General features: G+C 37.0%; 1 protein-coding gene across 6 annotated transcripts in view; it reads right to left on the minus strand.

The window, feature by feature from the left end:
* The window catches only part of PARD3 (par-3 family cell polarity regulator), a 616,019-nt gene that overhangs the window by 121,778 nt on the left and 466,744 nt on the right, over positions 1-27,497 (minus strand). For all 6 annotated transcript variants that reach the window (XM_039839775.1, XM_039839772.1, XM_039839773.1 and 3 more), the window contains one exon: positions 22,363-22,605. In XM_039839775.1, coding sequence (XP_039695709.1) covers positions 22,363-22,605 — 243 coding nt within the window. The remainder of the gene's footprint in view (positions 1-22,362; positions 22,606-27,497) is intronic.

The following is a 27,497-nucleotide window of genomic DNA, read 5'->3' on the forward strand; positions in this document are numbered from 1 at the left end:
GGACACAGCTGACATATGGACTAACAAAGGGGCAAAAAATTAAAAATATGATGAATTTAATGAGGCTCGCAGAGGTCAAATAATTTGCCAAACATCCAAGGAAGTGGCAGAGCCAAGATGTGAACGTAAAGCTACATAGGTCGACTATATCACCCAGTTGCACCTGTTCTTACATGTAGAACGAAGGCCATTGAGAAGAAGACAAAGATAAAGTAAAAGTCCAGTAAAGAGATATTACATACTCTATCTTAAAACTTCAACCTAGAATCCTGCAGTGTATAAGCAAAGAACAGAATTATTGACACACACAGAAAGCCAGTCATGGTAAATCTAATAGGTAACAATAAAGTATATATTTTATGGGAAGTTATCAACACACATTCCAAAGCTAAGTGAAATGTAAAGAGTAGCTCTAGGTGAACAGGGACTTATCATTTTTAATGGTGGCTAATATTTCCTTACACATAAGTACTTTTAATTTTCCAGAAGTAGATATTTATATATCTATTGGTGGTTCATTAATTTTTTAGATATGTCTCTGGGAGAGAAATCTAGGACATGAGGAAAGTCAGCATTAAGTTTTCTGGGAAATATTTAAAAAGTAACAAAGGTTCCAGTCCAACAAAAATATTTATAATTCTGCGCATATACATTTTTTCCAAATTTTTAAGTGCATAAACTTTTATTTCTTAACATTTAGCAATTCTTACTCAGCATCATCCCTGGTACAACTAGTGAAAGTTAATAATATGTACTTTATGCAAACTGTTCAACACAGTTGTAGAAAACAGATATGATATTTCATAATTAATCTAGAAAAATGAAAATATCTATTCATCTATTTATTTTTTAATTCCCAAGAATAGCTGTCAGAATCTAGGTCTGTACTGGGTATGTTTCCATGTTCTAGATTAGTTACTTCTAAAAAATCTAGAACCTATCTATGTGTTTACGGAGAGGTACTCAAAATTTTGGTTTTGAAGAGTTTCCAATCAGATTCCCCACCCTGTCCGGGCCGTCAATGGCTGTGATCACTCATATACAGTGAATGGACGATTTAAGAATGGCTCTTTTCTGCACATGCATCTTGTTAATGTGAGGGCCCAGCTCTCAGCTTCACTGTGACAGAGCAGCACTCCCTAGGTGGCAGCACAGAAGCCTGGGACAGTGCCATTACCTGAAGACGTACAGGTATACTGCACATCTGAGGCCAAGTGCTAGTCTGCATTAAAAGCAACCAGAGAAATGTTTTGAAAATAAGGTACATGCACAGTTAGTGATCTCATCTGCTGAGTATGCCACACACAAGATGCTTTGTTCTTTCAAATTGATGGCATAGTCTAAGAATGTGTCCAAACTATTTACTTCCTGAGTTTTGCATATGATAAATCAGTCCTTACTCAGAACATATGAAACAGAAAATGTGCATGTTATTACGAGCTGTTCAAACGATGAAAGAAAACTGCCTAAACACACATACGCACACACACACTCACACAGAGCTTTCCACAGCTTAGAACTCTTAGCTTTAAGTACAGTTAAAAAAAAGTTGGATCAATTAGCAACCCTGTGAATGTTGGAAACATCTTAACAGTGTCTCAGAGATGAAAGAGTATAATACAGAATGAGAAAAAGAGAGAAAGTTAAATTATGTCTGCAGTCATAATGAATCAAAGCCCAGAAGGAGGTCTGCAAATCAGCGGGTTCTAATGAAATATTAAGGTAAGTGATTATTGATGAAAAATGAATAAGCCTTTTTGATTTCAGCAACCTTTAAATCACACCTAGCTAATTAAAACAACTCGAACGCATTCATTTATTCCTTGACGGGCATTTAGCTATCCTTGGGTATAATGAGACTTCATTTTGTGAGGTATGTATATAGTTGATCCCAGGTAAGAAAAAAACATATCGTAAAAAAGAAAATTCTAACCTCTTTCAATATTTGATTTGTCATTTCCAAGCTGAGAATTTAAAAAAAAAAATCACTCAAGATATTTCTTGTTTACCATAAATAAAACACCAACAACACTTTATACTACATATTTATTAACATTGGACCTTATTTTAATTAATTACCATATAATGAATACGGTAATGCATTTATAATAGTAATATTATACAATTACATGGTAATTTTTATTTCAATATAGCAGAGCTTTTTAAAACTGCCTTATTATTCCACCCCATGCTTCCCGGAGGGAAGCAGTAAATGGTGTCTCCAAAGGTGAGAACATCCGCAGGCTGCATCACTAGCTGTGGGATATTTGACTCCAGCCCCAGGCCTGCGCTATCTTCATTCTTGTCCTCTCTTATCACAACCCTCATTCACCTTAGTCCCCTGTTTTGGAAAAGAATCTGTGGCTATTCAAGTAAGCACTACACCAAATCACTGCAGACTATATTGTTTCCTAAGTACAGAAGTAAATCCAATGTCCACAGCAATGCACATTTTCGCACTAGTATATCAAGTAAAAAGCCACATACATTGATTATAGCATCAAAATAAAAAGTTAAGAAACCTAAAATAGGTTTACATACACAAGATGCTAAAAAAATGCAGAATCACCATATATCATACTCTTGCAAAAACAATTTTGCAGCAAACTTTAGCTTCTAAATGTCCTGAAACTCAAGAATATAGATGATGATGGTAGTCGTGGTGGTGCTGGAATAGTAATAATAACAACAATAATAATAGCAAGTAATAATAATAATAATAGTAATAATAAGAAATAATACCTCCTGAACTCTTCTCATGTTCCAGGCTGTATTCAAAGTGACTTATGTGAGTCAAGATGGGGGAGTAGGTAATGCTTTGCTTGCCTTCTCCTGCAACCACATCAAAATTACAACTAAAACTACAGAAAACCATCGAGAAACACCTGAAGTCTAGCTGAACAGAAGTCCTATAACTAAGGACATACAGAAGAAGCCATGATGACACTGGTAGGAGGAGTAGAGATGCAAAATACACTGGTCCACACCCATGTGAGGCGGTTAAAAATATGGAAGGATATCTCAGCTGCAGAGGTCCCATCTGTGGAGCAAGGGGCCCCAGCCCCACACCAGGCTCCCCAGCCCAGGGTTCCAATGCCAGGAAGAGAAGTTCTCATAACTTCTGGCTGTGAAAACCAGCAGAGATTGTTGCTGAGTGAAATAGAGGGCTGCTGGTGTCCCAGGCATTCCTCTTAAAGGGTCTATGAATGAATTTATTCGATGACAGACTCACCTGCCCTGAGCTCCAGTGCTGAAACAGCAGCTTGAAATGTGTGCCAGAGATATATAGGAAGAAACTGAATTACCTGGGTATAGGGCAATGGCTGAAGGAGGACAGCTTTCTCCCAGACAGAAGTGCTGGGAGAAGTCATTGTTCCTTTGTTGAGCCCTTCCCCATCCCAGCATTCAGACTCCATTGGGTGCCATATTTAAGTCTCCATCAACTTGACTAATACTGATTGCCCCATCCTGGTAACTCCCTGAGACCCCCGCCCCAACCAACTTGTAGGCCAACCCAGGTCACTTCCAGTGGCTTTTCTGTACAAAGGCTGCAGACTTTCCTAAAATCTCCCAAAGGATCACAAACCCCAAAGAAGCATCATCTGGCCTCTGCGTGCCCCCAAACCTCTTCATAAGCGGCCCCAGGTCTGGCACTAGCAGCAGCCAGCCTCCGTTTGCAGCTTAGCTTCTTCCAGGCTCCTCCAAGTCCAGCACAAGTGGTAACCATCTACATATCACCTTATAGGTCCAACCAAGTTGCCACAGGCAGGGCACAGAAAGTGGCTGACCATGGCCTACATCAGAGCCCCACCTAAGACACTCCAAAATCAACACACCTGGCAGCCACCTTCAGACTATACTAGAGCACCACTCAACAATCTCCACAAACGACACACCTAAAGAGCAGACTCAGCAGGTACCAGAGCCCCACTAAAGTGAATCCTGCTCTGTAGGGTCAGCTCCTCCACTACAGTCATGGCCGGTACTCAAAATGATATCAGCCTGAGGGGCAATCCCTCTCACTGACATGCCAACCATGATCAAGATTCAACTACAACAGGAGGGCACACACAAGAGAAGCATAAGGGACATAACTGGAACACTCAGCTCAGGTGACCAGGAAGACTGCACCCCTGAACATCACAGGGCACTTACTACAGAAGGCCATTCTACTAAGACTGGGAGATGTAGCAACTCTACCTAATACATACAAACAGACACAGAGAGGCAGAGAAAATGGGGAGACAAAGAAACATGTCCCAACTGAAAGAAAAGAATAAAGCTCCAGAAAAAGAACGAAAACAAAATGGAGACAAGCAATCTACCAGATGCAAAGTTCAAAATACTGGTTATAAGGATGTTCAATAATGTCAGTGAGAACTTCAACAAAGAGATAGGAAACAAAATTATGGAGATAGAAAACATAAAAAGAACCTGTCATAAATGAAGAATGCAACAACTGAAATGAAGAATATACTAGAGAAAATCAACAGTATATTAGATGAAGCAGAGGATTAAACCAGCACTTTGGAAGATAAGGTAACAGAAAATACCCAATTAGAACAGCAAAAAGAATCCAAAAAATAAGGATAGTTATGAGCCCTCTGGGACAACATTAAGCATACCAACGTTCACATCATGGGAGTACCAGACGGAGAAGAGAAAGAGGAATTGAAAGGAATTGAAAACCTATTTGAAGAAATAATGACAGAAACTTCCCTAACGTGGTGAAGGGGACAGAGAATCCAGGAAATGCAGAGAGTCTCAAATAAGATGAATCCAAAGAGGCCCATACCAAGACATGTCATCATTAAAATACCACAGGTAAAAGACAAAAAGAGAATCTTAAAAGCAGCAAGAAAAGCAGTTACTTACCTACTAGGGAGCTTCCATAGGACTGTCAGCTAATTTTGCAACAGAAACTTTGCAGACCAGAAGGTATTGGCACAAAACATTCAAAGCGATGAAAAGCAAGGACCTATAACCAAGATTACTCTATCCAGCCAAGCTATCATCTAGAATCAAAGGAAAAAGAGCTTCCCAAGCAAGAAAAAGCTAAAGGAGTTCATCACCATCGAACCAGTACTACAAGAAATATTAAAGGGAACTTCTTTAAGATGAAGAAAAAGAAAAGAAAGATAAAAATATGAATAATAAAATGGCATAATTATCAACAATTACTTAAATGTAAATGGATTAAATGCTCCAATCGAAAGACATGAGGTGGCTGAATGGATAAGAAAACAAAACTCTTACATATGCTGCCTACAAGAGACTCACTTCAGATTGAAAGACATACAAAAACTGAAAGTAAATGGATGGAAAAATATATTTTATGAAAATGGAAATAAAAAATAAAAAAGCTGGGGTAACAATGCTTATACCAGACAAAATAGACTTGTAAACAAAGCCTATAACAAGAGACCAAGAAGGACCTAGTAATCCCTCTTCTGGGTATTTATCTGAAGGAACCCAAAACACTAATTGGAAAAAACATGTGCATCTACATGTTCACTCTAGCATTATTTACAATAGCCAAGTTATGGAAGCAAATTAAGTGCCCATTAATGGATGAATGGATAAAGAAGAGATGGTGCATATATACAATGGAATATTATTCAGCCATAAAAAAGAATGAAATCTTGCTGTTTGCAACGACATGAATAGACCTAGAGAGAATTATGCTAAGAAAGTCAGAGAAAAACAAATATCATACATGTAACTTATATGTGGAATCTAAAAAGCAAAGCAAACAAATAAAACAAACAAACTCATAGATACAGAGAATATTTTGACGGTTACAAGATGAGTGGGGGTTAGGGGGATGAGTGAAAATGGGGAAAAGATGAAAAAGTACAAACTTGCAGATACAAAATAGTCATGGAGATGTAAAGTACATCATAGGAAATATAGTCAATAATATAACTACCTAAGGTGTCAGATGGGTACTAGGTTTATTGGGGTGATCACTTTGTAAATTATGTAAATGTCTAATCACTATGCTGTACACCTGAAACTAATATATTGTATGCCAACTGTAATTGAAAAATTAAAAAATTATTAAATAGAAACAATGACTTATGTGTAGTCATTCATTTAATCCTCAAAAAAATCCCACAAAATGTTATTATCCATATTTACAGATGCAAAAAGCAGAGCACAGTAGGTTAACTGACAGATCTGTGCTATGAGCTCAGGCTGGCTCCAGAGCCTGTAATCTTAACCATACCTATAGCATGTCCTATCTTAAGATCTAATATTGTATAGTCTCCTACGACATCCTCCCTACTCCTACCCCCCTCAAATTACACAAGCTCTAGGAAACCCATAAGAACTATGGACTTAACATATAAGCAAAAGGAATTTTAACAATTAAAATGTTTAACTATATTTTGTTGAAATTCCGCATTTTTTCTAAAGTGAGCCCCCTCTACTGACATACAGCTTCCAGTTTTCCTTATTATATACTACGCCCCATAAACTGCCTTTGCTGTGCTGTGAAGACTGGTTTACTCATTCATTCATATATTTAACATATTTGAATGCTCATGAGTCAGGCTCTGGAATATAGCTATGAATAAAATAGACAAAATGTCCTACTTTAAAGTGAAACTTCATTCTAGTTATTGAAGATGAAATGACTAACCAAAAATTTAAAGTATAAATATGTCACATCAGAATACCATAAGCACTACTAAGAAAAATAAAGGAAGGAACGTAGTTAGGGAGTGCAGGGAAGAGGGGGAGAAGTTCAGATTTGAAATTATTTGTATTTCTCATATCGACTAACTTTAGTCACTGCTGGTGGAGTTGCCTGCACCTTCCCACCCCTCCAGCTGCTGCAGACACTGAGCCAGGCTCTGGAGAGGTAGCTGGGCTCTTCAAAGGGGAGCACTCCAGGGAGCATGACATTCCACCTAGAAGCACTTGTGACTCACTCCCTCATAAGAGCTGAGGCTCCGCAATGGCCCAGGATTTGCTTAGAATGCCAACCAACTTGTCGCCTGGCCCATCTTCCTCTCCCTGACTAACCATGTTCTCGGCTGCCCTTCTTCCCACTGTTGCAATGAAGGGTTTCAAGCTGGAAGCCCACATGGGAAAACTCAGCCTAGCAGCCACGTGCAAGCACGTGCCAGAGTCCAGCAAGCACTCAAGAAAGACATCAGTCCATAAGAAAGGGTAACACCTGGCTCTACATGCCTGTCCCTGCAGTGATGGGGAGATGGCAGGGCTTTCTTCTGTCCCAGTCTTGAGTTCTCCTACAACAGTGGAGCTTACACCAGTGCTGCAGGAAATGTTACTTTTACCATGGTTTCTCATCTCTCTCAGAACACAATGTCATCCAACCCCTGTGCACATACATGTGTGTGGCACTGGCATAGTCATTTGACTTGTAAACACTTTCAAGACTCTGGGTGTGTTACGTGCCACTGCATCCTGGTGACCCTATGAATGAGTGATGTCCACAGTACTCTGTCCTCAAGAGCTCCGCTCAGCCCCTGTTGACTCCTGCCTGTGACTTCTTTAATGAAGTCAATCCATCTCGTATTGGTCTTCCTCTTTTTCTGCTGCCTATTTTCCCAGCATTACTGTCCTTTCCAAAGAACTCGCTTTCTCACAATGCACCAGAAATAGGGCAGCTTTAGTTTTGTTACTTTTGCCTTCAGAGATGTTTCAGGATTACTTTGCTCTAGGACCCACTTGTTGGTCTTTCTGGTGGCCCAGGGTGTCTGTAAAGCTCTCCTCCAATATCATATTTCTGATGAATCACTTTTTTTCCTATCAGCCTTCTTTACCATCCAACTTTCATATCTGTACATAGTAACTGGGAATACGAGGATGTGAATGACCTTAGCCTTGGTCTCTAATGACACATCTTTACCCTTCGTGATTTGTCCTAATTCTTCCATTGTTGTCCTTCTGAGTCTCAGCCTTCTCGTGATTTCTTGGCTGCAGTCTCCATTTGAATTGATGACTGAACCAAGGTAAGCAAAATCTTTAACAATCTCAATGTGTCATCATTTATGTTAAAGTTGTATATTTCTTCTGTAGTCACAATTTGTGTCCTCTTGATGCTCAAATGCAGTCCTGCCTTGGCACTTTCTTCTTCCACTTTTGTCAGAGGTTGTTTCAAATCATTGCTCCTTTCCAGCAGTAATATGGTGTCATCTGCGTATCTTAAGTTATTGATATTTCTTCCAATAATTCTCACTCCTCCTTTCTCTGAGTCTAGCCCAGTTTTTTGTATAATATGTTCTGCATACAGATTAATCGAATAGGGAAATAAAATGCACCCTCATCTGACACTTTTGCCTAAAGGAAGCCATTCTGCCTCTCCATATTCTGTCCTGACAGTGACTTGCTGTCCACAGTACAGGTCACACATCAGGACAGTCCAGTGCTGAGGCACATTCATTTCTTTCAGAGCAGCCCAGAGCTTTCCATGATCCAAGCTGTCAAAAGGCTTTACTGTAGTCTATAAAACATAGACTAACCTTCTTCGGAAATTCTTTGTGGCACTCCAGTATCCAGCAAATGCTCATAATTAGATCTCAAGTGCTTCTTCCTTTTTTGAGTCTATCTCAAACAACCAGCATTTCTTGTTCCATATAAAGTAGAAGCCTTTGTTGCATCAACTCAAGAAATTAGAGTAATGGTTCCATACTTATTGCAATCCTGGATAACTCCTTTCTCGAAAATTGGGAGGTATATTGAACATTTCTGGTTCGTAGGCCATTGTTTTGTTTTCCATATCTGCTGACATATTCTTATTAGGATTTTGACAGATTCAGTCTGTATGGCTTGAAATAATTCTATCGTTATCCAGATGTAAAAGTGATGCGCAATGAGAGCACCGCCTGCCCTTTGGAAAGTCAATCGACACACTGTTTCAGTTATAAGTGGGTCAGGATTGTTGGACATCATAAACCCCAGTCAGCAAGGGTCTCACTACACCTACATATAGTTTGCCTTGATCTAGTATAGAAGCTGGAAATATTATAGAAAAACCAAGACAATTCAGATGTCCTGATCTTCTAAAAGAAAGGTAGTATATTTTGGATCCATTCATTACAAAGAAGGTTAATGGGACTCTCCCAGATGCAAGTGAAATTCCTTAGAATATTAGAAGGAAGATGTTGGTTAAATCACGACTTCATGAGATCAACCAATGTTTCTGAACCGGCTTAGTGAAGTAGTTTGTGTCCAGTACATGCTCAACAGATACTACCAGTAACTAATGTAGTTGCCATCTCCCCCGATGCTCCAGCAAAGCCCGCAGGCCCTAATACTATTGCAAATTATATGTCATTCACAGTCATGAATGGCCAAAACAAGAATTTAAAATTCCTCAGATGCTTAAAGTGATACTATCTTAGAGACATTAATATTCTCATAGATTTATTTTGGAACTGATCCATAAAGTCAATATCGACAATCACAGCTATTGCCCAGGCACCTGAATCCCGTACTCCCCATGAAGAAACCACCTATTTATGACCTAATAGGGTCTGCAGCATCTCCTCCTGTCCTGGCTCCACGTCACTATTCTGTAGGCCTCAATGCCCCATCAACTTGAGGTTCAAAACACCAGGAGCCCTCAAGGCAAAGAAAGCCTACTTGCTAAAATCTCATAAAACTTTTCAAAAAATCAGACCACTCAGAGAAAAGCCACACCAGTTCTGCCCGTAGCCTTCAGGGGCAGAAGGTATTAAGGAATTTACATAGGAAAGTGTTGACCATGTTTAATATTTACCAGGAGTACATAAATCCAGCATCTTAATTAGACTGCACTGTCAGTCAAAAGTCAACACACACACACACTGCTCACACACACACACACACACACACACACACACACACACACACAAATATAGTTCTGACCTATTTAGGATGCAGCTCAAGCACACCACCTTTTAGAATCCCCTTCTTCCCTAACCCAAGTCAATCGCCTTAGCATCCTATTTAATCCCTATCGTTCTGTGTACAACATATTGTGTGTGGTCTGTCATGTGGCACCAAAGGAGAGGAACATGGGAGGTGAATCAGGTCTTGCTCATTTCTATATCCCAGACGCCTTCCACAATTTTTGGCACAAAGTAGCCGCTGAATAACTGCTGGGGAGATGAACAGACAGTCACAGAGCCTGGAAGATAAACATGGACAAGAACTTTGGGCTGTTCAAAGAGTTTAAGCCTTTGAATATTTTACAAAGCCTAAACACACAGACTAGGGGAAAGAAGAAAACGGAAGAAAAAGAGGATTAGGAATAAGTTTTTATCCTCAGCTTTAGTTTCGGTTACAAAGTAGGTGCTTTTGTATAGCTATGCTACTGCAGCTTGCAAATACAAAAACAAAACTCCTCCATATCAGAATTATAATTATTTAGAATATAAGTCATTTTTCTAGGTTCTCCTCCTTTCCCCCACAGGCCACATGATGACTTTGTGAAATTTGGAGAAACGCCTCATTCCTCGAGATACTGACTGCCATCTGCCAGAAAAATTGCCATAATAGTCCAAATCGATAATAACTAGTAGTTTTATGGAAATCCTTGGAGTTGTATAGTCCATAAGTTGAGCAACTTGATACTCTATGTCTCCCAGCATACCCCAATTCCATTTGCATCCTACTCACCCCTCTCTTAACTTTCTTTAGGATTCTAAGTGACATTAGAATTTAAAATAAACTTGGAGTTAAAATTTTTCTTTACTACTTCTCTGACAGAGTGACTGATGTAAGTCCAGTTTATTCGAAAAACTAAGCACCAAATTGCTTTTCAAACTCTGTACCTGGTATTAAATGATTGGCTAAATACCAAAGCAAGACCAGAGAGGCAAAAGATATCTGACACTTGGTTGTTAGGCAGAGTTATTTGAAAGAAAATGTTTTCAAGTCATGAGAATCAATAAATTCTTGAGTGGCAAACTTTTTCTTCTAAATCACATCTTTTTTCATAGAAGGCAACAATACACTTTTATTTTTAAAATACATTTTCACGATTCCAGAATTATATCAAGTTAACATGAAACTATAGTAGTATGTTTCTTAGATGGGTGACTTAGTTATTTTAAACTCAACAAAGGAGTCTTATTGAAACAAAATTTAAGCAAATTTGGTTTATATATAAATTAGAATAAAAACAATCTATGTTTTAAATAGAAAAGTTTGCTAAATTGAAACACTCTTAGCCCTTTATCTGAGTTGCTGGATGCACTTTAAAGTCAGGTTATGGTATCTTTGAACATAATCTCTAATTCAGACTTTACACTCTTTTCTCTATTCAGACTGACATTACCAATTAATTCCAAGTCACAATAAGACTGGTACTTGAATCCATGGGTTTGGACCGTCTAACAAACGGGAGAACTGAAGGCTTGGCCAGATAAGTTATCACGCCAAGCTTCAGGTAAAGCAAGGCCTTGGAGCTTCTGTTAGAAGGCTGAAGTCAAATGAAATACCAAGCAGCTCAAGGAGATTTTGACCACAGTGTGGCCAGCTCATCATCAAAGACCCAAAAGTTCAGTGCCCTGCAGAGGGAAAGACAGTAAAATAAAAACACCCTCCGCTGCAAGACTATTTGTTTGAAAACTACTATGAAGTTCTAAAAGAGTTTTTGCTTATCCTCATATTTCTACAGAATATTTAAACTTTCTCAAAGGCTAAAATAAATATATAAACAAACAACCCCATTACACATTACTTCTACAAACAAATTGTGGTTTCGGGCAATGTTAATCAACAAAAAGAATTAAACAAGAAGGTTTTAAAATTAGCCATGACCTTATTTATGGCTTCATTACTTTCAAGATTTCATTTGTTGGGTTGTTTATGTCACCTCAGCCTTTAATTTAATTGCTGCATCTCTAACTATATTAGACTAGCTTTATGGATGGTGATTGCTTGTTTTTACTCACCAAAATTTAACATTCGTAGAACATATAACACCGGAGAGCCGCTTAATTCGCGCATGTATTAGATGAAGCTGGATTTATACTTTAAGACTGATTCTCTATTAGGAAAGTATAATGTGAACCAATACAACACAGTCTCTTGTAATTAGGGATGAGGCTGAAAAGGGAAGTCTTAGAGGCCCACGGACATCATGCTGAGGCCTTAGACTGCATCGTGGAGATAATAAACTACCACTGAATAATTTAAACAAGAGAATGTCATTTTTATTTTAGATAGAAAATTTCAGCTATTGAGTGAAGTAGGCATTTGAGGAGAACAAAGCTGGAGGCTGGAGGAGAGTTAGAAGACTGCTGCCAGTATCCATGTGTAGTGGTGCAGGAGGAGAGAAAGTTTGGAGTGATCTAGAATGTAAAATTGGTAGGCCTTGTAACTGATGTGGGGGCGGGGGACTGGATGCAAAAGAAAGGCTTATGTCTTGAGCAGATGTGTGGGTAGTGACAGCATTCTCTGAGATTAGGCCCAAGAAACTAGAGCAGGTTGTAATGAAAAATGATGAATTTGGTTTTGGATAGTTTGGGTTTAGGTGCCTGAAAGACAGGAAACGTGCATTCCCAGGTGGTACTTAGCTCCAGGAATCTGGGCCTTCAAGGAGAGAGGGCTGGGCTACTGCAGATTATGCATTGCCCGGTGCTGCATGGTAGTTAAAACTTTAACCAAAAATAACCCCTAGGGAATAGCAATGGTATACAGCTATTAGCAATGGTTGCTATTTTCCTAGGGAATCCAAAATTCAGGGGCAAGTAGAAGAGAATCTCTAGAGATAGTTCAGAAAAAATCAGAACAGAAGGAGGAAGCAAGAGACAGCCACATCATACACAGAAACTAAGAGAGCAGTTTCAGGAACGCTACAGAGTGACCCAGAATGGAAGGAGAAGTGCTTACTGAATAAGGCATGTAGGAGGCCATTAGGAAACTAACATATTATGGCTGCCGTAATCAATTCCCATAAACTTACTGCCATAAGATAACACTAATTTATTATATGATAGTTCTGGAGGTCAGAAGTCTAAAACAGATTTCACTGGGCCAAAATCAAGGTGTTGGCAGGGATGTGTTCCTTCTGGGGGCTCTAGAAAAGAATGCACTTGCATTCCTTGTCTCAAAGTGAGCAGCCTCGCGTCTTCAAATCTCTTTGACTCTCCTGCTTGTCATTCACTTACAAAGACTGCATTGGGCCCATCTGAATACTCCAGGAAAAATCTTCCCATTTTAAGATCTTTAACTGAATCAGATTTGCAATGTCTCTTCTGCTATATGAAGTAACATATTCACAGGTTCCAGGGATTAGGGCATGGGCATCTTTGGGGTCTATTATTCTGTCTGTCACATGTAGTGAACCAGATGTGGGAAAGAAGATACAGCAGTCTGTAACAAATCTAGATTAACCTTTTAAGAAGTTTGGATTATAAGTGAAGAGGAAAATTGGGCAGAAACTAGCTAGAGGGTAAAAAAGGATGTTTTAAAAACATGCGATAAAGACATGAGTATGTTAACCAGCTATGCAGAAGTGCCAGCAGAGGCACAGGCTGAAATGGGGCTGAGAGGAGAAGACTGATGGAGCAAGCCCCTTGCAGGGGGTGGCGGGGGCGAGGGGGCGGGCTGGAAAACGGCGGTGTTCCCAAAGCTGGCCTGGAACAAGGAATGCTGATGCTCAGCAGGTAGGAAGAGAGAAGTAGCCTAGGAGCAGATGTCGGTGGGGGATAGGTGTGGAGATGAGAGGCATGTTGACGGGAACGAGAAAGTTTGGAACATCTGCTGAGGTGAATGGAGCTGGCCAAGGGCAGACATAAGTAGTTAAGGGCACTGAGATAGGGCCAGGGCAGAGCACGTTAATTAGCGATGGCACCAATTTGCAAAACTCATATGACAATGCCATTTACTACATTTGAGAATTACTTTTTCACATTTCAAGAAAGGCAGAGATAAATAATACCAAGTAAATAAAGTGGTATTTGATTTTTTGAATAGCAAATACGACTTTGTTATGTGACCCAACATTTATAAAAGAGCACATGTTTAATAACTGCCTGTATCTAAGAAAATTAGTTTTCTGTGTTTGCCAGATTTACTTTTGACACAGCTGGATTCCAGTTTTAATGGGGGAAAAACAAGTTCACAAAGGTCGTTTCTTTTAAAATTGGCATTTTCTCTTTAGTGGTAAAATGCATGCAAAAAGCGTATGATTATGGTATTTATGTTTCCATTAAAGTGCCCTCAACAAGCTGGGGGAGTCTAGCCTACTATTTTCCTGCTATTTAGATTTATAGCAGCACAGTACCTATTTTATTTCAATTATATTTGAGTACAATGCACTCTTGGTAGCAAATGATTGCATGGTGACAGTCAGCAAATGTCTGTTAGAGCTGTCTTTCTGTGGAGTTTTTATATACAGATTTTGATACCTGGATAGAAAAATACGAATTTTATAGTGTCCTCAAGTTAAAGAAAGAAAACATTATTGACCAGCATTCCATCATTTCTTTGTTAGAATTCAAAGCATAATGAACTTTTAAATTGAAATTATGTAGCTTACATTAAAATAAATTTTAGTGTCAAGCAACACTGAATAAAGTTTATAAATATCATACCTGTTGACTGACCTTTTCAAAAAGATTATTATTTAGTTATAGGTGAACATTGGAAATTTATGAATGTCAAGATAAAGCTGTATGGAAATCATAAATTATTTTACAGCTTCACGTTTAACAGACCTTAATGAACTAACTTATATTGCAGTTCCAATTGATTTTTTCATTAGCCCAAGAGTGTTGCTTTTCAAAGGGTGTACAGACTGGTTGGATTACAGTCAACTGAGGTGCTTGTTGAAAATGTGGGTTCTTAGTCCCCATCCATGTCTATTGAATCAGAATACTTATGAGTGGAGATCAACAAAACTGTATTTATGAGAAGTATTTCAGATCCTTTGCACACATGCTAATAAAATTTTTAAAAATCGCTGTTCTAGAACACAGTCTGTGAAAGTTCTTAAGATCATAATTCCTGCCAATGCCATACTGTTTTTATTATTGCAGCTTTGTAGTATGGTTTGAAGTCAGGGAGTGGTACCTCTCTGGCTTTGTTCTTTTTTCTCAGGATTGCTTTGGCTATTTGGGGTCTTTTGTGGTTCCATACAAATTTGATGAATTTTTTCTCTATCTCTGTGAAAAATGCCATAGAGATTTTGACAGAGATTGCATTAAGTCTGTATATTGCTTTAGGTAATTTGGCCATTTTGACAATCCTACTTCTTCTAATCCATGAACATGAAATATCTCAATTTCTTTGTGTCTTCAATTTCTTTGTAGTTTTCAGTATACAGGACTTTCACTTCCTTTGTTAACTTTATTCTGGGGTATTTTATTCTTTTTGTTGCAATTGTAAATGAGATTACTTTCTTCATTTCCTTTTCCGATATTGTTAGTATACAGGAATGCAATGGATTTCTGTATAGTGATTTTGCATGCTGCGACTTTACTATATTTGTTGACTGTTTCTAATAGTCTTTTGGGGGAGTCTTTAGGGTATTCTATATATAGAATGATGTCATCTACAAATAGTGACAATTTAACTCTTTCATTTCCAATTTGGATACCTTTTATTTCTTTTTCTTGCCTGATAGCTCTAGCTAAGACTTCTAGTACTGTGCTGAATAACAGCGGCAAGAGTGAGCATCTTTATCGTGCTCCTGATCTTAGAGGAAAAGCTGTCAATTTTTCATCACTGCGTACAATATTGGCAGAGAGTTTGTCATAAATGGCCTTTATTATGGTGAGGTATTTCCTTTCTATACCTATTATTGTTTTATTGTAAATAGATATTGTATCCTGTCAAATGCATCTATTAATGTGATCATATAATTTTTCTCTTCTATTTTGCCATTATGGTGTATCACATTGATTAGTATATGTATATTGAACCACCCTTGTATCCCTGGAATGAACCTCACTTAATTGTGATGAATTATTTTAATGTATTGTTGTATTCGATTTGCTAATATTTTGTTTAGGATTTTTGCATCTATGTTCATCAGAGATATCGGCCTGTAATTTTCTTTTTTTGTGTGTTGTCCTTGCCAGGTTTTGGTGTCAAGGTGATGTTAGCCTCGTAAAATGAGTAGGAAGCATTACCTCTTCTTTAGGTTTTTTGAAGAGTTTGAAGGAAGATAAGATGTTAAATTTTCCTTGAAGGTTTTATAAAATTCACCAGTGAACAGAATTGATAGCTCAGAAATAAACTCACATGTATGTGGGAAGTAATTGAGCCAAAACAAACAATGGAGAAAGGAAAGCCTCTTTAATAAATGATGTTGAGAAAGAAAAATGGAAAGCCACATGAAAAAGAATGACACTAGACTGTTACCTGATACCATACACAAAAATTAACTCAAAATGGATTAAAGACTTGAATATAAGACCTGAAACAATAAAATAAATAGAAGAAAACATGGGCGCTAAACTTATAGACCTCGGTCTCAGAGGAGTTTTTTGTGATCTTAACCCCAAAGCCAGGGAAGTAAAATCGAAAATAAATAAATGGGACTACATCAAACTAAAAAGCTTCTGTATAGCAAAAGAAACCATCGACAACACAAAAAGGCAGCCAACTGAATGGGAGACAATATTTGCAAATGATACCTCTGATAAGAGGCTAATATCCAAAATATATGAAGAACTCACACAACTCAACAACAAAATCAAACCACCTAATTTAAAAAGTTGGCAGGGGACCTGAATAGACATTTACTTTATCAAGACATACAGGTTGTCAATAGATACATAAAAAGATGCTCAACATCACTAGTTCTAAGGAAAATGCAAACCAAAACCTAAATGAGATACAACCTCACACCTATTATCAACAAGTAATAACAAGTGTTGGAGGGGATGTGAAGAAAAGAGAACCCTCACACACTGCTAGTGGGAATGTAAATTGGTACAACCACTATGGAAAACAGTATGGTGGTTCCTCAGAAAATTAGAATAGAGATACCATGTGACTCAGCAATTCTTCTTCTGGGTATCTACCTGAAAAACTTGAAAACACTTATTTGTAAAGATACATGTACCCTTATGTTCACCGAAGCATTATTCACAATAGCCAAGACATGGAAACAATCTAAATGTCTTTTGATGGATTATTGCATAAAGAAGATGTCACACACACACACACGATGGAATACTACTCAGCCAGAAAAAAAGATGAAATACTGCTATCTGTGACAATATGGATGGATCTTAAGAGTATCACGCTAAGTGAAATAAGTCAGACAGAAAAAGACAAGAAACACGTGATTTCATTCATACATAGGATATGAAATAAAAAGCAACAAATGAACAAAGAAAACAAACAAGCTCATAGATACAGACAACAGAATGGTGTTTAACAAAGAAGAAAGGGGTGGGAGGAGGACGAAGAGGGTAAGGGGGTCCAAATACATGGCTACTGAAGGAGACTAGACTGTGGGTGGTGAGCATATGATGGACTACACAGATGTTATGCTCTAAAGCTATATACTTGAAATTTATATAATGTTATTTACCAATGTTACCCCAATAAGTTTAATTTAAACTTTTTTTTTTTAATTATGATTCCTGCCTGTCTGCCTTCCTGCTTGCCTACCCTGCCTGGAGATAATATAAATAGAAATGTCAAAATTTTAGACAAGGTTTGAGACGTTCAAGCTTCCACATCTCCGTGGAGCTTTACAGGCTTGGAATCAGCAAGAATTTCACAAAAGTAGAATATGAAGAACTTCAAAGAATTCTATGAAAGTGCAAAATGGATACCTTTAAAATGTCAAAGGGCAGACTGAAATTGATTGAGAAATCACATTCTTACACTACTGTCCCCCTATTCACTCAAACAAACCATTTTGCAGTACTTACTCTTATTCCAAGTATTTATACTGTGGGAGCAATCTGGAATGTCTCATACTAAACTCAGTAAGTCATAATTTAAAGATAAACTATTCATGATGTGATGTGATTTATGGCAAATACGTAAGAGACCAAGCTATTTAATGACTGAAGAGGTATCAGCAGAACTGCATCCCCACGCCTTTATGTGCGTGTTAAGTATAAGGAATAAAACACACCTTTATTCATTTCAATTTCATTGTTTGCTTGTTTCCGCACCAAGATGGGGATGCTGTGCTTTCCTGAGAGTAAATTCCCATTTCTTAACTAACAATGCTACACCGAACACTTAAACAGTGCTTACTTTGGACCAGGCACAGTGCTAAGTGCTTTATACGTGAGTCCTCCTTCAGCCTAATGAGGTAAGTACCATCCTTATTCTCATTTTGCAAATAAGGAAAATGAAGCATAGAGTTTACACAGCTGATGGTGAAAAGCCCAGATTCAAACCCAGGCAGTGTGCTTCCATAATTCACGCTCTTTTACATTATACTCGACTACCTCCTACTTTACAGCAGAATTACCGCTAGTGGTAAGAGTTGCCCGCAGATAGTAGTATATGCTAGCAAACGTTTGATTGACAGCATTTAAGTCGAGGCTAAAAAAAATGAAAGGTAGAGAGCTGATTGAGAGACAATGGAGAGTTTGTCCACTATTTAATTTTAGAAAATATTGTGGAAATGATTTGGCCAGTGGATACACTTTACCAATATGTAGATCATCTTGTTTTAAAAATGATAATTCCCTTTGGGCTCTTGTGTGCATGATTCACTGCACTCAGAATGGTATTGGCTCCATGACACAGAAGCCTGATGGAGCACAAGCGATTTCAACAAATAAGGGTCTCAGTTCCACATGTAACAAGGAATAGAGGCCAGGCTGTTTCTCTCTTCCTCTGCAGTGTTGTTAGATGAACCCCATCTTGGAGTACCCATCCAAGTTCCAGGAAGAGAAGAGGGAAAATGGCAAAGGGAAAAAGCTGAGTCAGATCTATTTTAATTAGGAAAAACTAGCTTTGCAGGAAGTCCCATCCAAGAACAACTTCTAACTCATTAGACAGAACAATGTAGGGGAGCCTGGGATATTGAAATTTTTAGCTGGGCACATTGCCAGCCTGAACAAAATTAGGATTCTATTAAATAAGGAAGAAGAAAGAATAGGCTTCAGATTGTCAACTGACTGCCTATATGACCACGAAATCCAAAAAGTTGAATAGTAAAGTTTACTAGACACCAACTGCAAATTTTGGTGAAATTTAGTTGATGAGTTTCTTTATTGGGTATATTCTTCATTTAGGAAATACTCTCTGAGGAGTTTCAAGTTTTATGTTTCCATTTGAATGATTATTTTTAAAGACTTAATAAAAGCATATTCTAGGTCATCCAGTAAGTGTACTATTTTGCCATCTGAATTTGTTTACAAATACGAAGACACCAAAAAATACTACTTTCACTGTCTATTCACTTTCACTTCTATTAATGGTAATAGAAGCAAGATGGACTTACTGCAAAATGAAGCATCAATGAGGCATACAGACAGACCAAAGATCACTGGATATAGACATGCAAAAGAACTGCAGAAATCTAACGGAGAAAAGTAAAGGGTGAACTGAGTCAGCCCTCGGCTTGCGGGGGTAGGCAAGCAAACTAAAACGAGCCTGCCATGGCGTAGCCCCCACCACATTCATGATGTGTGCAGGAGTTTAGATAAAAAAGAACAACAACATCATTGGTCACATTAAATTAATGTTGTTCATTTGAATGTAATGGTTTTGCTGTTTTGTTTGTATTTAATTTGTAAAGATGTTTGGTTTTATAGTTGTATAATGGCTATAAACAGAAGGAGTTTAGTCCTATTTTATTTTTATACATATTTAAGTAACATTATAATCAAAACAATTTAAGTCTATACCGCTGTATCAAGAGGGTGTCTTTTAAAAAGAGTCTCTACACGGCCCAAGTCTGAGAAACACTTTTCTACAGCTTCCTCTCACAGGAAAAGACAACAAAGGCGATGCCATCATTTCTAAGCCAAATTCATATTCAGCTCCTGCTTGGTGAAGACATACTTTACAGGTGTGATAAGCCCCAACTTTCTGGATTAGTGATATCATTGTTTAATGGGCATCTTACACTCTGCACAAACAATTATAAGAAACTAATGTTTCTGTGATCCTTTTTTAAATCTCTCTCTCTTGAGTTAGAAGTGTCTTAGAAATGCTCTAGCCCAATCACCCTTTGGAGGCACAAATGCACAGAACTGTACAATCCCCAACAGACAGCTGTCTGTGCTGTGACTGAGCGAGGCTGAGGGGGCTTCTAAATATAGCGATGGCTATGATATGATTTCAAGATGCTTGGTGTGACTCATTCCTATGACTTGTCTCCTCTGAAATATTTTGCTGGTTTTTTTGTTTGTTTTTTTTTTAATTTTTCAATGTTGAGTGGGGTTTTGATGGAAATTTGTGAGGAGGCTGAGTTTCAGGGTGGGGTCAGCATGGTTCAGAGTAGAAATGCAGGCGGGGATGCTGGATGGAGCCCAATAGCAGACAGGGCTCTGAGCAGGTAAGCTCTTTTGAAAACTTGCACACATCCTTAGGAGGGATTTAGATTCTTGTAGGGCCCTGGTGTTTAAACTGGGCTTTAAAGCAATGATTTCTCACCTAAGGAGCTGGAAAGATCCCTTCCAACTACCATCTCTTATGTCAGGTGGGACTTTTCAGCTGTGTAAACAACTGCTACAAGCCCATCCACTATTTTTTAGATTTTCAAACTAGATGTAGAAGGTGCTGAAATTGACTAATGCTTTTATCAAAGATCAATAATACGTTAACTAATTTTATTTTTAGTTTTTCCAAAAGTTACTAACTGGAAATGCCAGTGTTTCTGTTGTCTTTTCTTCTAAGAAAACATTTTCAATGGGACATTCATGGCCTTCAAATGCTATTTGACTTCTACAAGCAGCAAAAAACCTGCAAGAAGTTTTTTAAGAAAATGTCACCGTCACTGATAATAACCTTAGTCTTTGAATCCTGACACAATAAGTACTGTGAACGTTCTAGGTGATCACACCAAAAGAGTTTAAGGAAACCACAAGCCACCTATGTTAACTTACATTACTCACTCATTCTCATTACAGTCGACAGAGAATAGATTTTCACAAAACAATAAAAAAACAAAAAATAAATAAAAAAACCAAAAGAAGAGACAACAGAATATCTGACTAGTGTTTTACCTTAAGATCTGCTTCTCCTCTTGCTGTTCTTTAAAATGCTTCCTTCTGGTTTGCCTGAGGGTTACCAGTTGTATTTGCAAACCTCTATTAAAAATAGCTGGCGATAAGTAACTAAAATATAGACTACTTGCAAAACGTAGCAGCCAAATAACACATGGGTGCTATAGGAGAAATGATTCTAGTACACCATTGGTCCTGCAGGGCTACTGCAGACCAACAATATCAGCATCGGACATGGGAACTTGCTAGAAATGCAAATTCTCAGGCTCCACTCCAGACCCACTGCATCAAAATCTGGGGGAAAGTTAATCAATCTGTGTTTAAAGAAGTCCTCTAGGTGACCTTGGTGCATGCTAAAGCTTTGAAGTGAAAACTGCTGTGTTTAATGTTGAAAGCCCAGCTCCCCTAAAGAGCAATGATAATAAGAAACCATTATAAGATGTGATGGTATTAGCATGTTTTTATGACAATAACATGTATATGTGTATGTTTCAAATAAAAAGAAATTAGCATTATTTTCTTCAAACTTAACTTTACATAGTGTTTGAATATATAAATAGATGGAAAAAGATCTATTTTTAAATTGTTTCAGTTAAAATTTGAAGTATATAGCCATTAAAATATATAGCCAAAAAATATATAGTCATATAGTCAGTTAAAATTGGAAATAAATATATAGCGTTAACATGTAGTCAACATTGCACTACTTTATGCTATATTGATATATAACAGACCTGCGGTTATCAATGAAGCAAGTCAAATACTGGCGATACTGTATATCTCATTCATTAATTCTTTCATAAGATAAACTCATGTCACCAAAAAAAAGTAGCCCTTCTAAACAAATCTTAATTAGAACAAATCATGTCATTCTCCATCTATTTAATTACCACTAGAGGCTTTCTCAGTAATAAAAGAAAATACAGCTTAAGTAGAAGAGCCATAATTCCAAGTTTGCTTTTTATTTGAGTTATAAACTAAAGGTTAGTTTTCCAGTCTAAAACCATTTCAAGAACAAAATGAAATATGTTGGGATCATTAGAAAAACTATCAAAACCTCTGCTGCTCCTTCCATTAGGCTTTGCTTTGTGTAAACTAAATACTGTTGGACACAATGACTTTTCAAAGGCCACTAATAAAAGGCAGTTCTGGTTTCAGGATTGATGAACAATCGAATTCCTTGTCAAAAACTATATAAAGTTGATTTGGAAGCAATACCCTGATTGCTCCTGGAGCCTACCTGTCTACAGGTGAAGGTTTGGAATTCCGTGGCTTCTTCACTTGGGCATACAAAGCATCCATCATATGTCCTTCTCTTGGGCTCTGGGGTCTGGCATTGAGAGCAATGGAACCCTCATAGGAAGAAATTCCCCCGTACATCAACTCATCATCACAGCCAAACGTCCGATGAAAATCTTGGATTTCAGCATAGTCACGTTCTCGAGCTTGTCGCTCTCTAAATTCTCGAGTTTTGGCTTGAATCCTGTAAAAGTAGAACGAAGGTGAAATAAGAGAAGCTATGCCTTCTCAAAGGACTGCATAGAGAAACATTCATCAAAACATGTAAAACACATTTTATTTCAGGCAGCTATGAGAAAATTGATGGTATAAATGATGTTATATTCATTTTTGATTGTCAAGGTAATGTCATGGATGCTCAGAAATAATCATTTCAGATAACTTTTGTTCATGTCAATAACATACAGTCATAATTTGCATCCTAATTTAAATAGTCACTTATTAACAACGTATAAATACTCAACAGGCATAGATAGTTTTAGGCATTCGCATGAACTTTTTAAAAGCAAGAAGTGACTTTTTTAAAAAGTTACACACACACGTATACATTTATGCATGGGTGCATAATTTATATATCTTACTCATTATAAACATATTATGCTCATTTAACATACTATGAAGCTTAAATATGAATCCACACTATAATTATTTATTAACAGCAAAAGAAGATCTCAGCTTAATGACACCATCTTTGATTTTACGTGATGTGTAGAGAACTGGCAAATCCTGAGATGAAGAAAAAGAAGGCATGTATCCAATGAAGAAATAAAATTTGCCTGTGTTAGTACAAAACTGACCTTACGTAATTACTTTTACTTAAGATGTATTTAAATATTTTTATTAAACTACTTGGTATAAAGTCCTCTTCAACCAATAATATATTGATATAATTTATGTTCTAAGTCAATCTTATTTACCAAAAAATAGAATTTTGATGATTTTTGATGATGTTTTATACGGAAAATATTTTTGATGATGTTTAATGTGGAAAACACTTCCAAATGTAAATGTTTCCTTAAAAAATGAAGTCTTTTTTATATAAAATACTATTTTAGACTTTTACGAGTTCAGTATTTTACTGCAAAGTTATTTGCTTCTTTCATATTTAAAGTAGACCACTGCTTGCAGAAATGACACATAAATATATCTTCAAAAAATACAGAAAAGATACAAAAATGAGATGAAGACAATACAAAAAAAGAAAGAAAACTACAGGCTGATGTCCCTCATGAATATAGAAACTAAAATCCTTAACAAAATATTAGCAAATAGAATTTAGCAATATATAAATAGAATTATACATCATGACTAAGTAACGTGTTATACAGGAATGCAAGGCTGGTTCAACATTCAAAAATCAATTAATGTAATCCAATAATAGGCTAAAGAATAAAAATCATATGTTCTTATCAGTTGATGCAGAAAAAATTTGATAAAATTCAACACTAATCATGACAAAAACTCTCAAAAACTAGATATAGAAAAGAATTAACTTCCTAAACTTGACAAAAGCAACTACGAAAAAACTATTGGTAACACTATATATAATGAAGAAAGGCTGAATGCTTTCCCCTAAGATTGGTAAGGATATCTGTTCCCACCACTGTGATTCAATGTAGCATTGGAAATTCTAAACAATTCGATAAGCTAGAAAAGGAAATAAACAGCATACGGATTGGAAAGGAAATGATAAAACGATTCTTATTTGCAATGACATGATGATCTACACAGAAATACCAAGGAATCTACAAAACTCTCCTCGAACTAAAAAGCAAGTTCAGCAAGGTAACAGGATACAACATTAATGTACAAAAATCCATTGAATTTCTATACACTGGCAATGAACATGGAAGCTAAAATGAAAAATACACTGCCATTTATAACCACTAAAAATGAAATACATAGATACATAAATATAAATAAAGTTGGTTTATAGATATGTATAAAAATATATAGATATAAATCTAATAAAACAGGTATAGGACTTGTATGTTGAAAACCACACAATGCTGATGAAAGATATCAAAGATCTAAAAAAGAGAAATACTGTGATGATGGATGAAAGGCTCAACATAATAAAGAAGTCAATTCTCACCAAGTTGATATACAGGTTTAATGTAATCCTTATAAAAATCTCAGCGAGATTCTTGCAGATATAGACAAGATTATTTTTAAATATAAATGGAAAGGCAAAGGATAGAACAGCTAAACAACTGTGAAAAAGAAAAATAAAGCGGGAGGAATCACACTCCCTGACTGCAAGACTTGTAATATAGCTATAATAACCAAGACTGTGTGGTATCTATGCAGCGAGAGACACAGAGATCAATGGAACAGAATAAAGAACTGAGAAATATCCAACAAGTATGAACAACTGATTTCTCACAATTGTGCAAAAGCAATTCAATGGAATAAAATAGTCTTTTCAACATAGTGCTAGGGCAATTCGATATCCATAGGCAAAAATAAAAACAAAACAAGAAAACACTCTGAACTTAAACTTCATACTTGATACAAAAATTAACTCAAAATGGATCACAGATTTAAATGTAAAATGTAAAACTATAAAAGCCATTAGGGAAGTGCAAATTAAGACAATAAGCTATCACTCCACATCTATTTGATCAGTTGAAATAAAAAAGTGACAATATTAAATGCTGACAAGGAAGCTCTCATACATTGCTGTTGGAAACCTAAAATGGTACAGCCACCCTGGAAAACAGCCTGGATGTTTCCTACAAAACTAGACATACACTTGCTGTGTCACTTAGCAACTGTACTCCTGGGCATTTATTTCAAAGAAATGAAACCTTAAATCCAAGCAAAAACCTGTACACAATTGTTTATGCATACTTTATTTCTAATATTCAAAAACTGAAAATAACTAAAATGTCCTACAAAAAGTAAATGGCTAACAAACTCAGGTACATACATAACCACAGAATACTGCTCAGCAGTACAAATGAACAGACTATTAAAACAGCAACTTGAATCAATCTCAGTGGCATTATGCTATGTGAAAAAAAAGCCAATCTCAGAAGGTCACATATGTAAGATTTCATTCATGTAACATTCTCAAAATCACATAATTATAGACATGATGAATAGATTAGTGGTTGCTGGGGGTTAGCTATGGTGGGAGCAGAGGGGTGGGTGTGACTATACACAGCAGCATGAGAAAGATCTTTGTAATGGAATAGTTCTGTTTCTTGACTGCAGTGAAGTTATGTGACTACACATGTGACAAGATGGCACAGAACTATATACACACATGGTGCCAACATAAATTTCCTAGTTTTGATATTGTATTACAGTCATATAAGTTCTAACTGTTGGGGAAAATGGATGAAGGATATAGGAGACCACACTGTACCATCTTTGCAAATTCCTGTAAATCTAAAATTATTTCAAAGTTTTTTTTTTTTTAAAGCTGGAAAATTGTCACATAACATTGCAAGGAAAATTTGTATTTTCTCCCTTGTTTTTTTTCCTTTATCATGTCTCTCCCTGCCCCCCATCCCCCAAATTTGCACCACCAGCTCAAATTTCTCTAATTTCCTAGCTATTAGATAGAAGTACTTAAATTCATGTAGCTCAGTTTCTCCACAGGGGTCCAGTGACATTTGAGAAAGAGCAACGTGTTGTTGTGTAGGACTTCTTGTATAACTGGTTCCAGTCGCATATCATCAAGCAGTGTCTCCCGCCATCAGGGCAACCCAAAGTGGTTCACATATTCCCTTGGACGACCTTACTTCCCGAGCTGAGAACTAATGACTTTCCTAACTCATAAGAGAATATTGGAAAGTTAGAAATTTTTATCAGGAGAGCCCTAGATTCTAATAAAGTTCCACAGACAGAATATCTGTAACAGAAATAGCAACTCAAGTTCTAATATCTAGTTTAGCTAAATTTATGATAGATTTATTTTTTTATTATAGTCTAGTTATTCATTCAGAAGCAATGATGACAATCAAGGATGTTATAAAAGCTGATTACCACTAAACACTAGATATCCATGATGAAAAGTTCATGGAAGTTCAGAGATAATTTTATTTTTTGTACCATATTGTCTTTTTGACTCTGTATTCAGCCAGAAAAACTACACAGAAAGGTAAATGACTTATTTTCTTCAACTCAATGGGATATTAATTTGAAGTCCAATTGTGATCACTTATCTGACAACCCACTTTACTATTGTGCTTGGTTATATCGGACAATCACCTAATCTTACAGGTAATACCAAGGGTGGCTGGGCATTCACGTAAGTCTTGAAGTTTGGGAAACTGAAGAAATTTGGAGGACTACAATAGAAATAAAGCTGAAAGCTCTGAATTTGGAGAACCTCCTGAAATCAAATTGAGTGACTTAGATTGGTTTATAAATGAATGAACTCTATGGTGCTTGAACCTCAGTTCATTAAAGTGAAGAGGATTTAGCTTACTTATGATGGAAAGTACAGCCCTGTTAAGAAGCCAGCAGAAAAAGAAAATATGAACATTCTCTCCTTAAGGGAAGCATGGACCTAAATAATCTCCTCAAACTTCTTGCACATCAATTTTATTATATTATTGATGGGTCCTGAATTTGAATGTTCTTTTGTTCCAAATCACAAGGAAACAAATGTTCACTGGGGGTCAGTTTCTACCAAGTCGCTTGCTCAGAAGAAACACTCGGCAGCAGGAGGTTCTATTCACAAAGCCCAGTTCTCAGTTGCTTTCTTTTACCCAAATTGGCACATTATTACTAATTGCCACTAATTGTTGAATCCAATAAACATTACACTCACATCTATAGTACCTTCTAAAAACATTGATTTTTTTCTAAGCTCCAATAACGAAAGAAATTATACTTTTATGGTTTATCTTGTTATCGCCAATGGATTTATCCCCAAAGTTATAAAAGCCGTTTGTACCCCTCCTTTCCACCTTGGTGGCTCACCCTTGTGGTGAAAACATTAGAATAAAACTACAGCATGCCTGTGGCCGACAAAGGTGAGAGTGGTTCTGCAAAACGCTAACAAATCTGATTACTAGCCCGTACTAAGGTACACTTCAAAGTTCATTCCAGAAGTTAATG

This window comes from Pteropus medius, unplaced genomic scaffold, assembly GCF_902729225.1.
Source record: "Pteropus medius unplaced genomic scaffold, Ma_sr-lr_union100, whole genome shotgun sequence".
NCBI lineage: Eukaryota > Metazoa > Chordata > Mammalia > Chiroptera > Pteropodidae > Pteropus > Pteropus medius.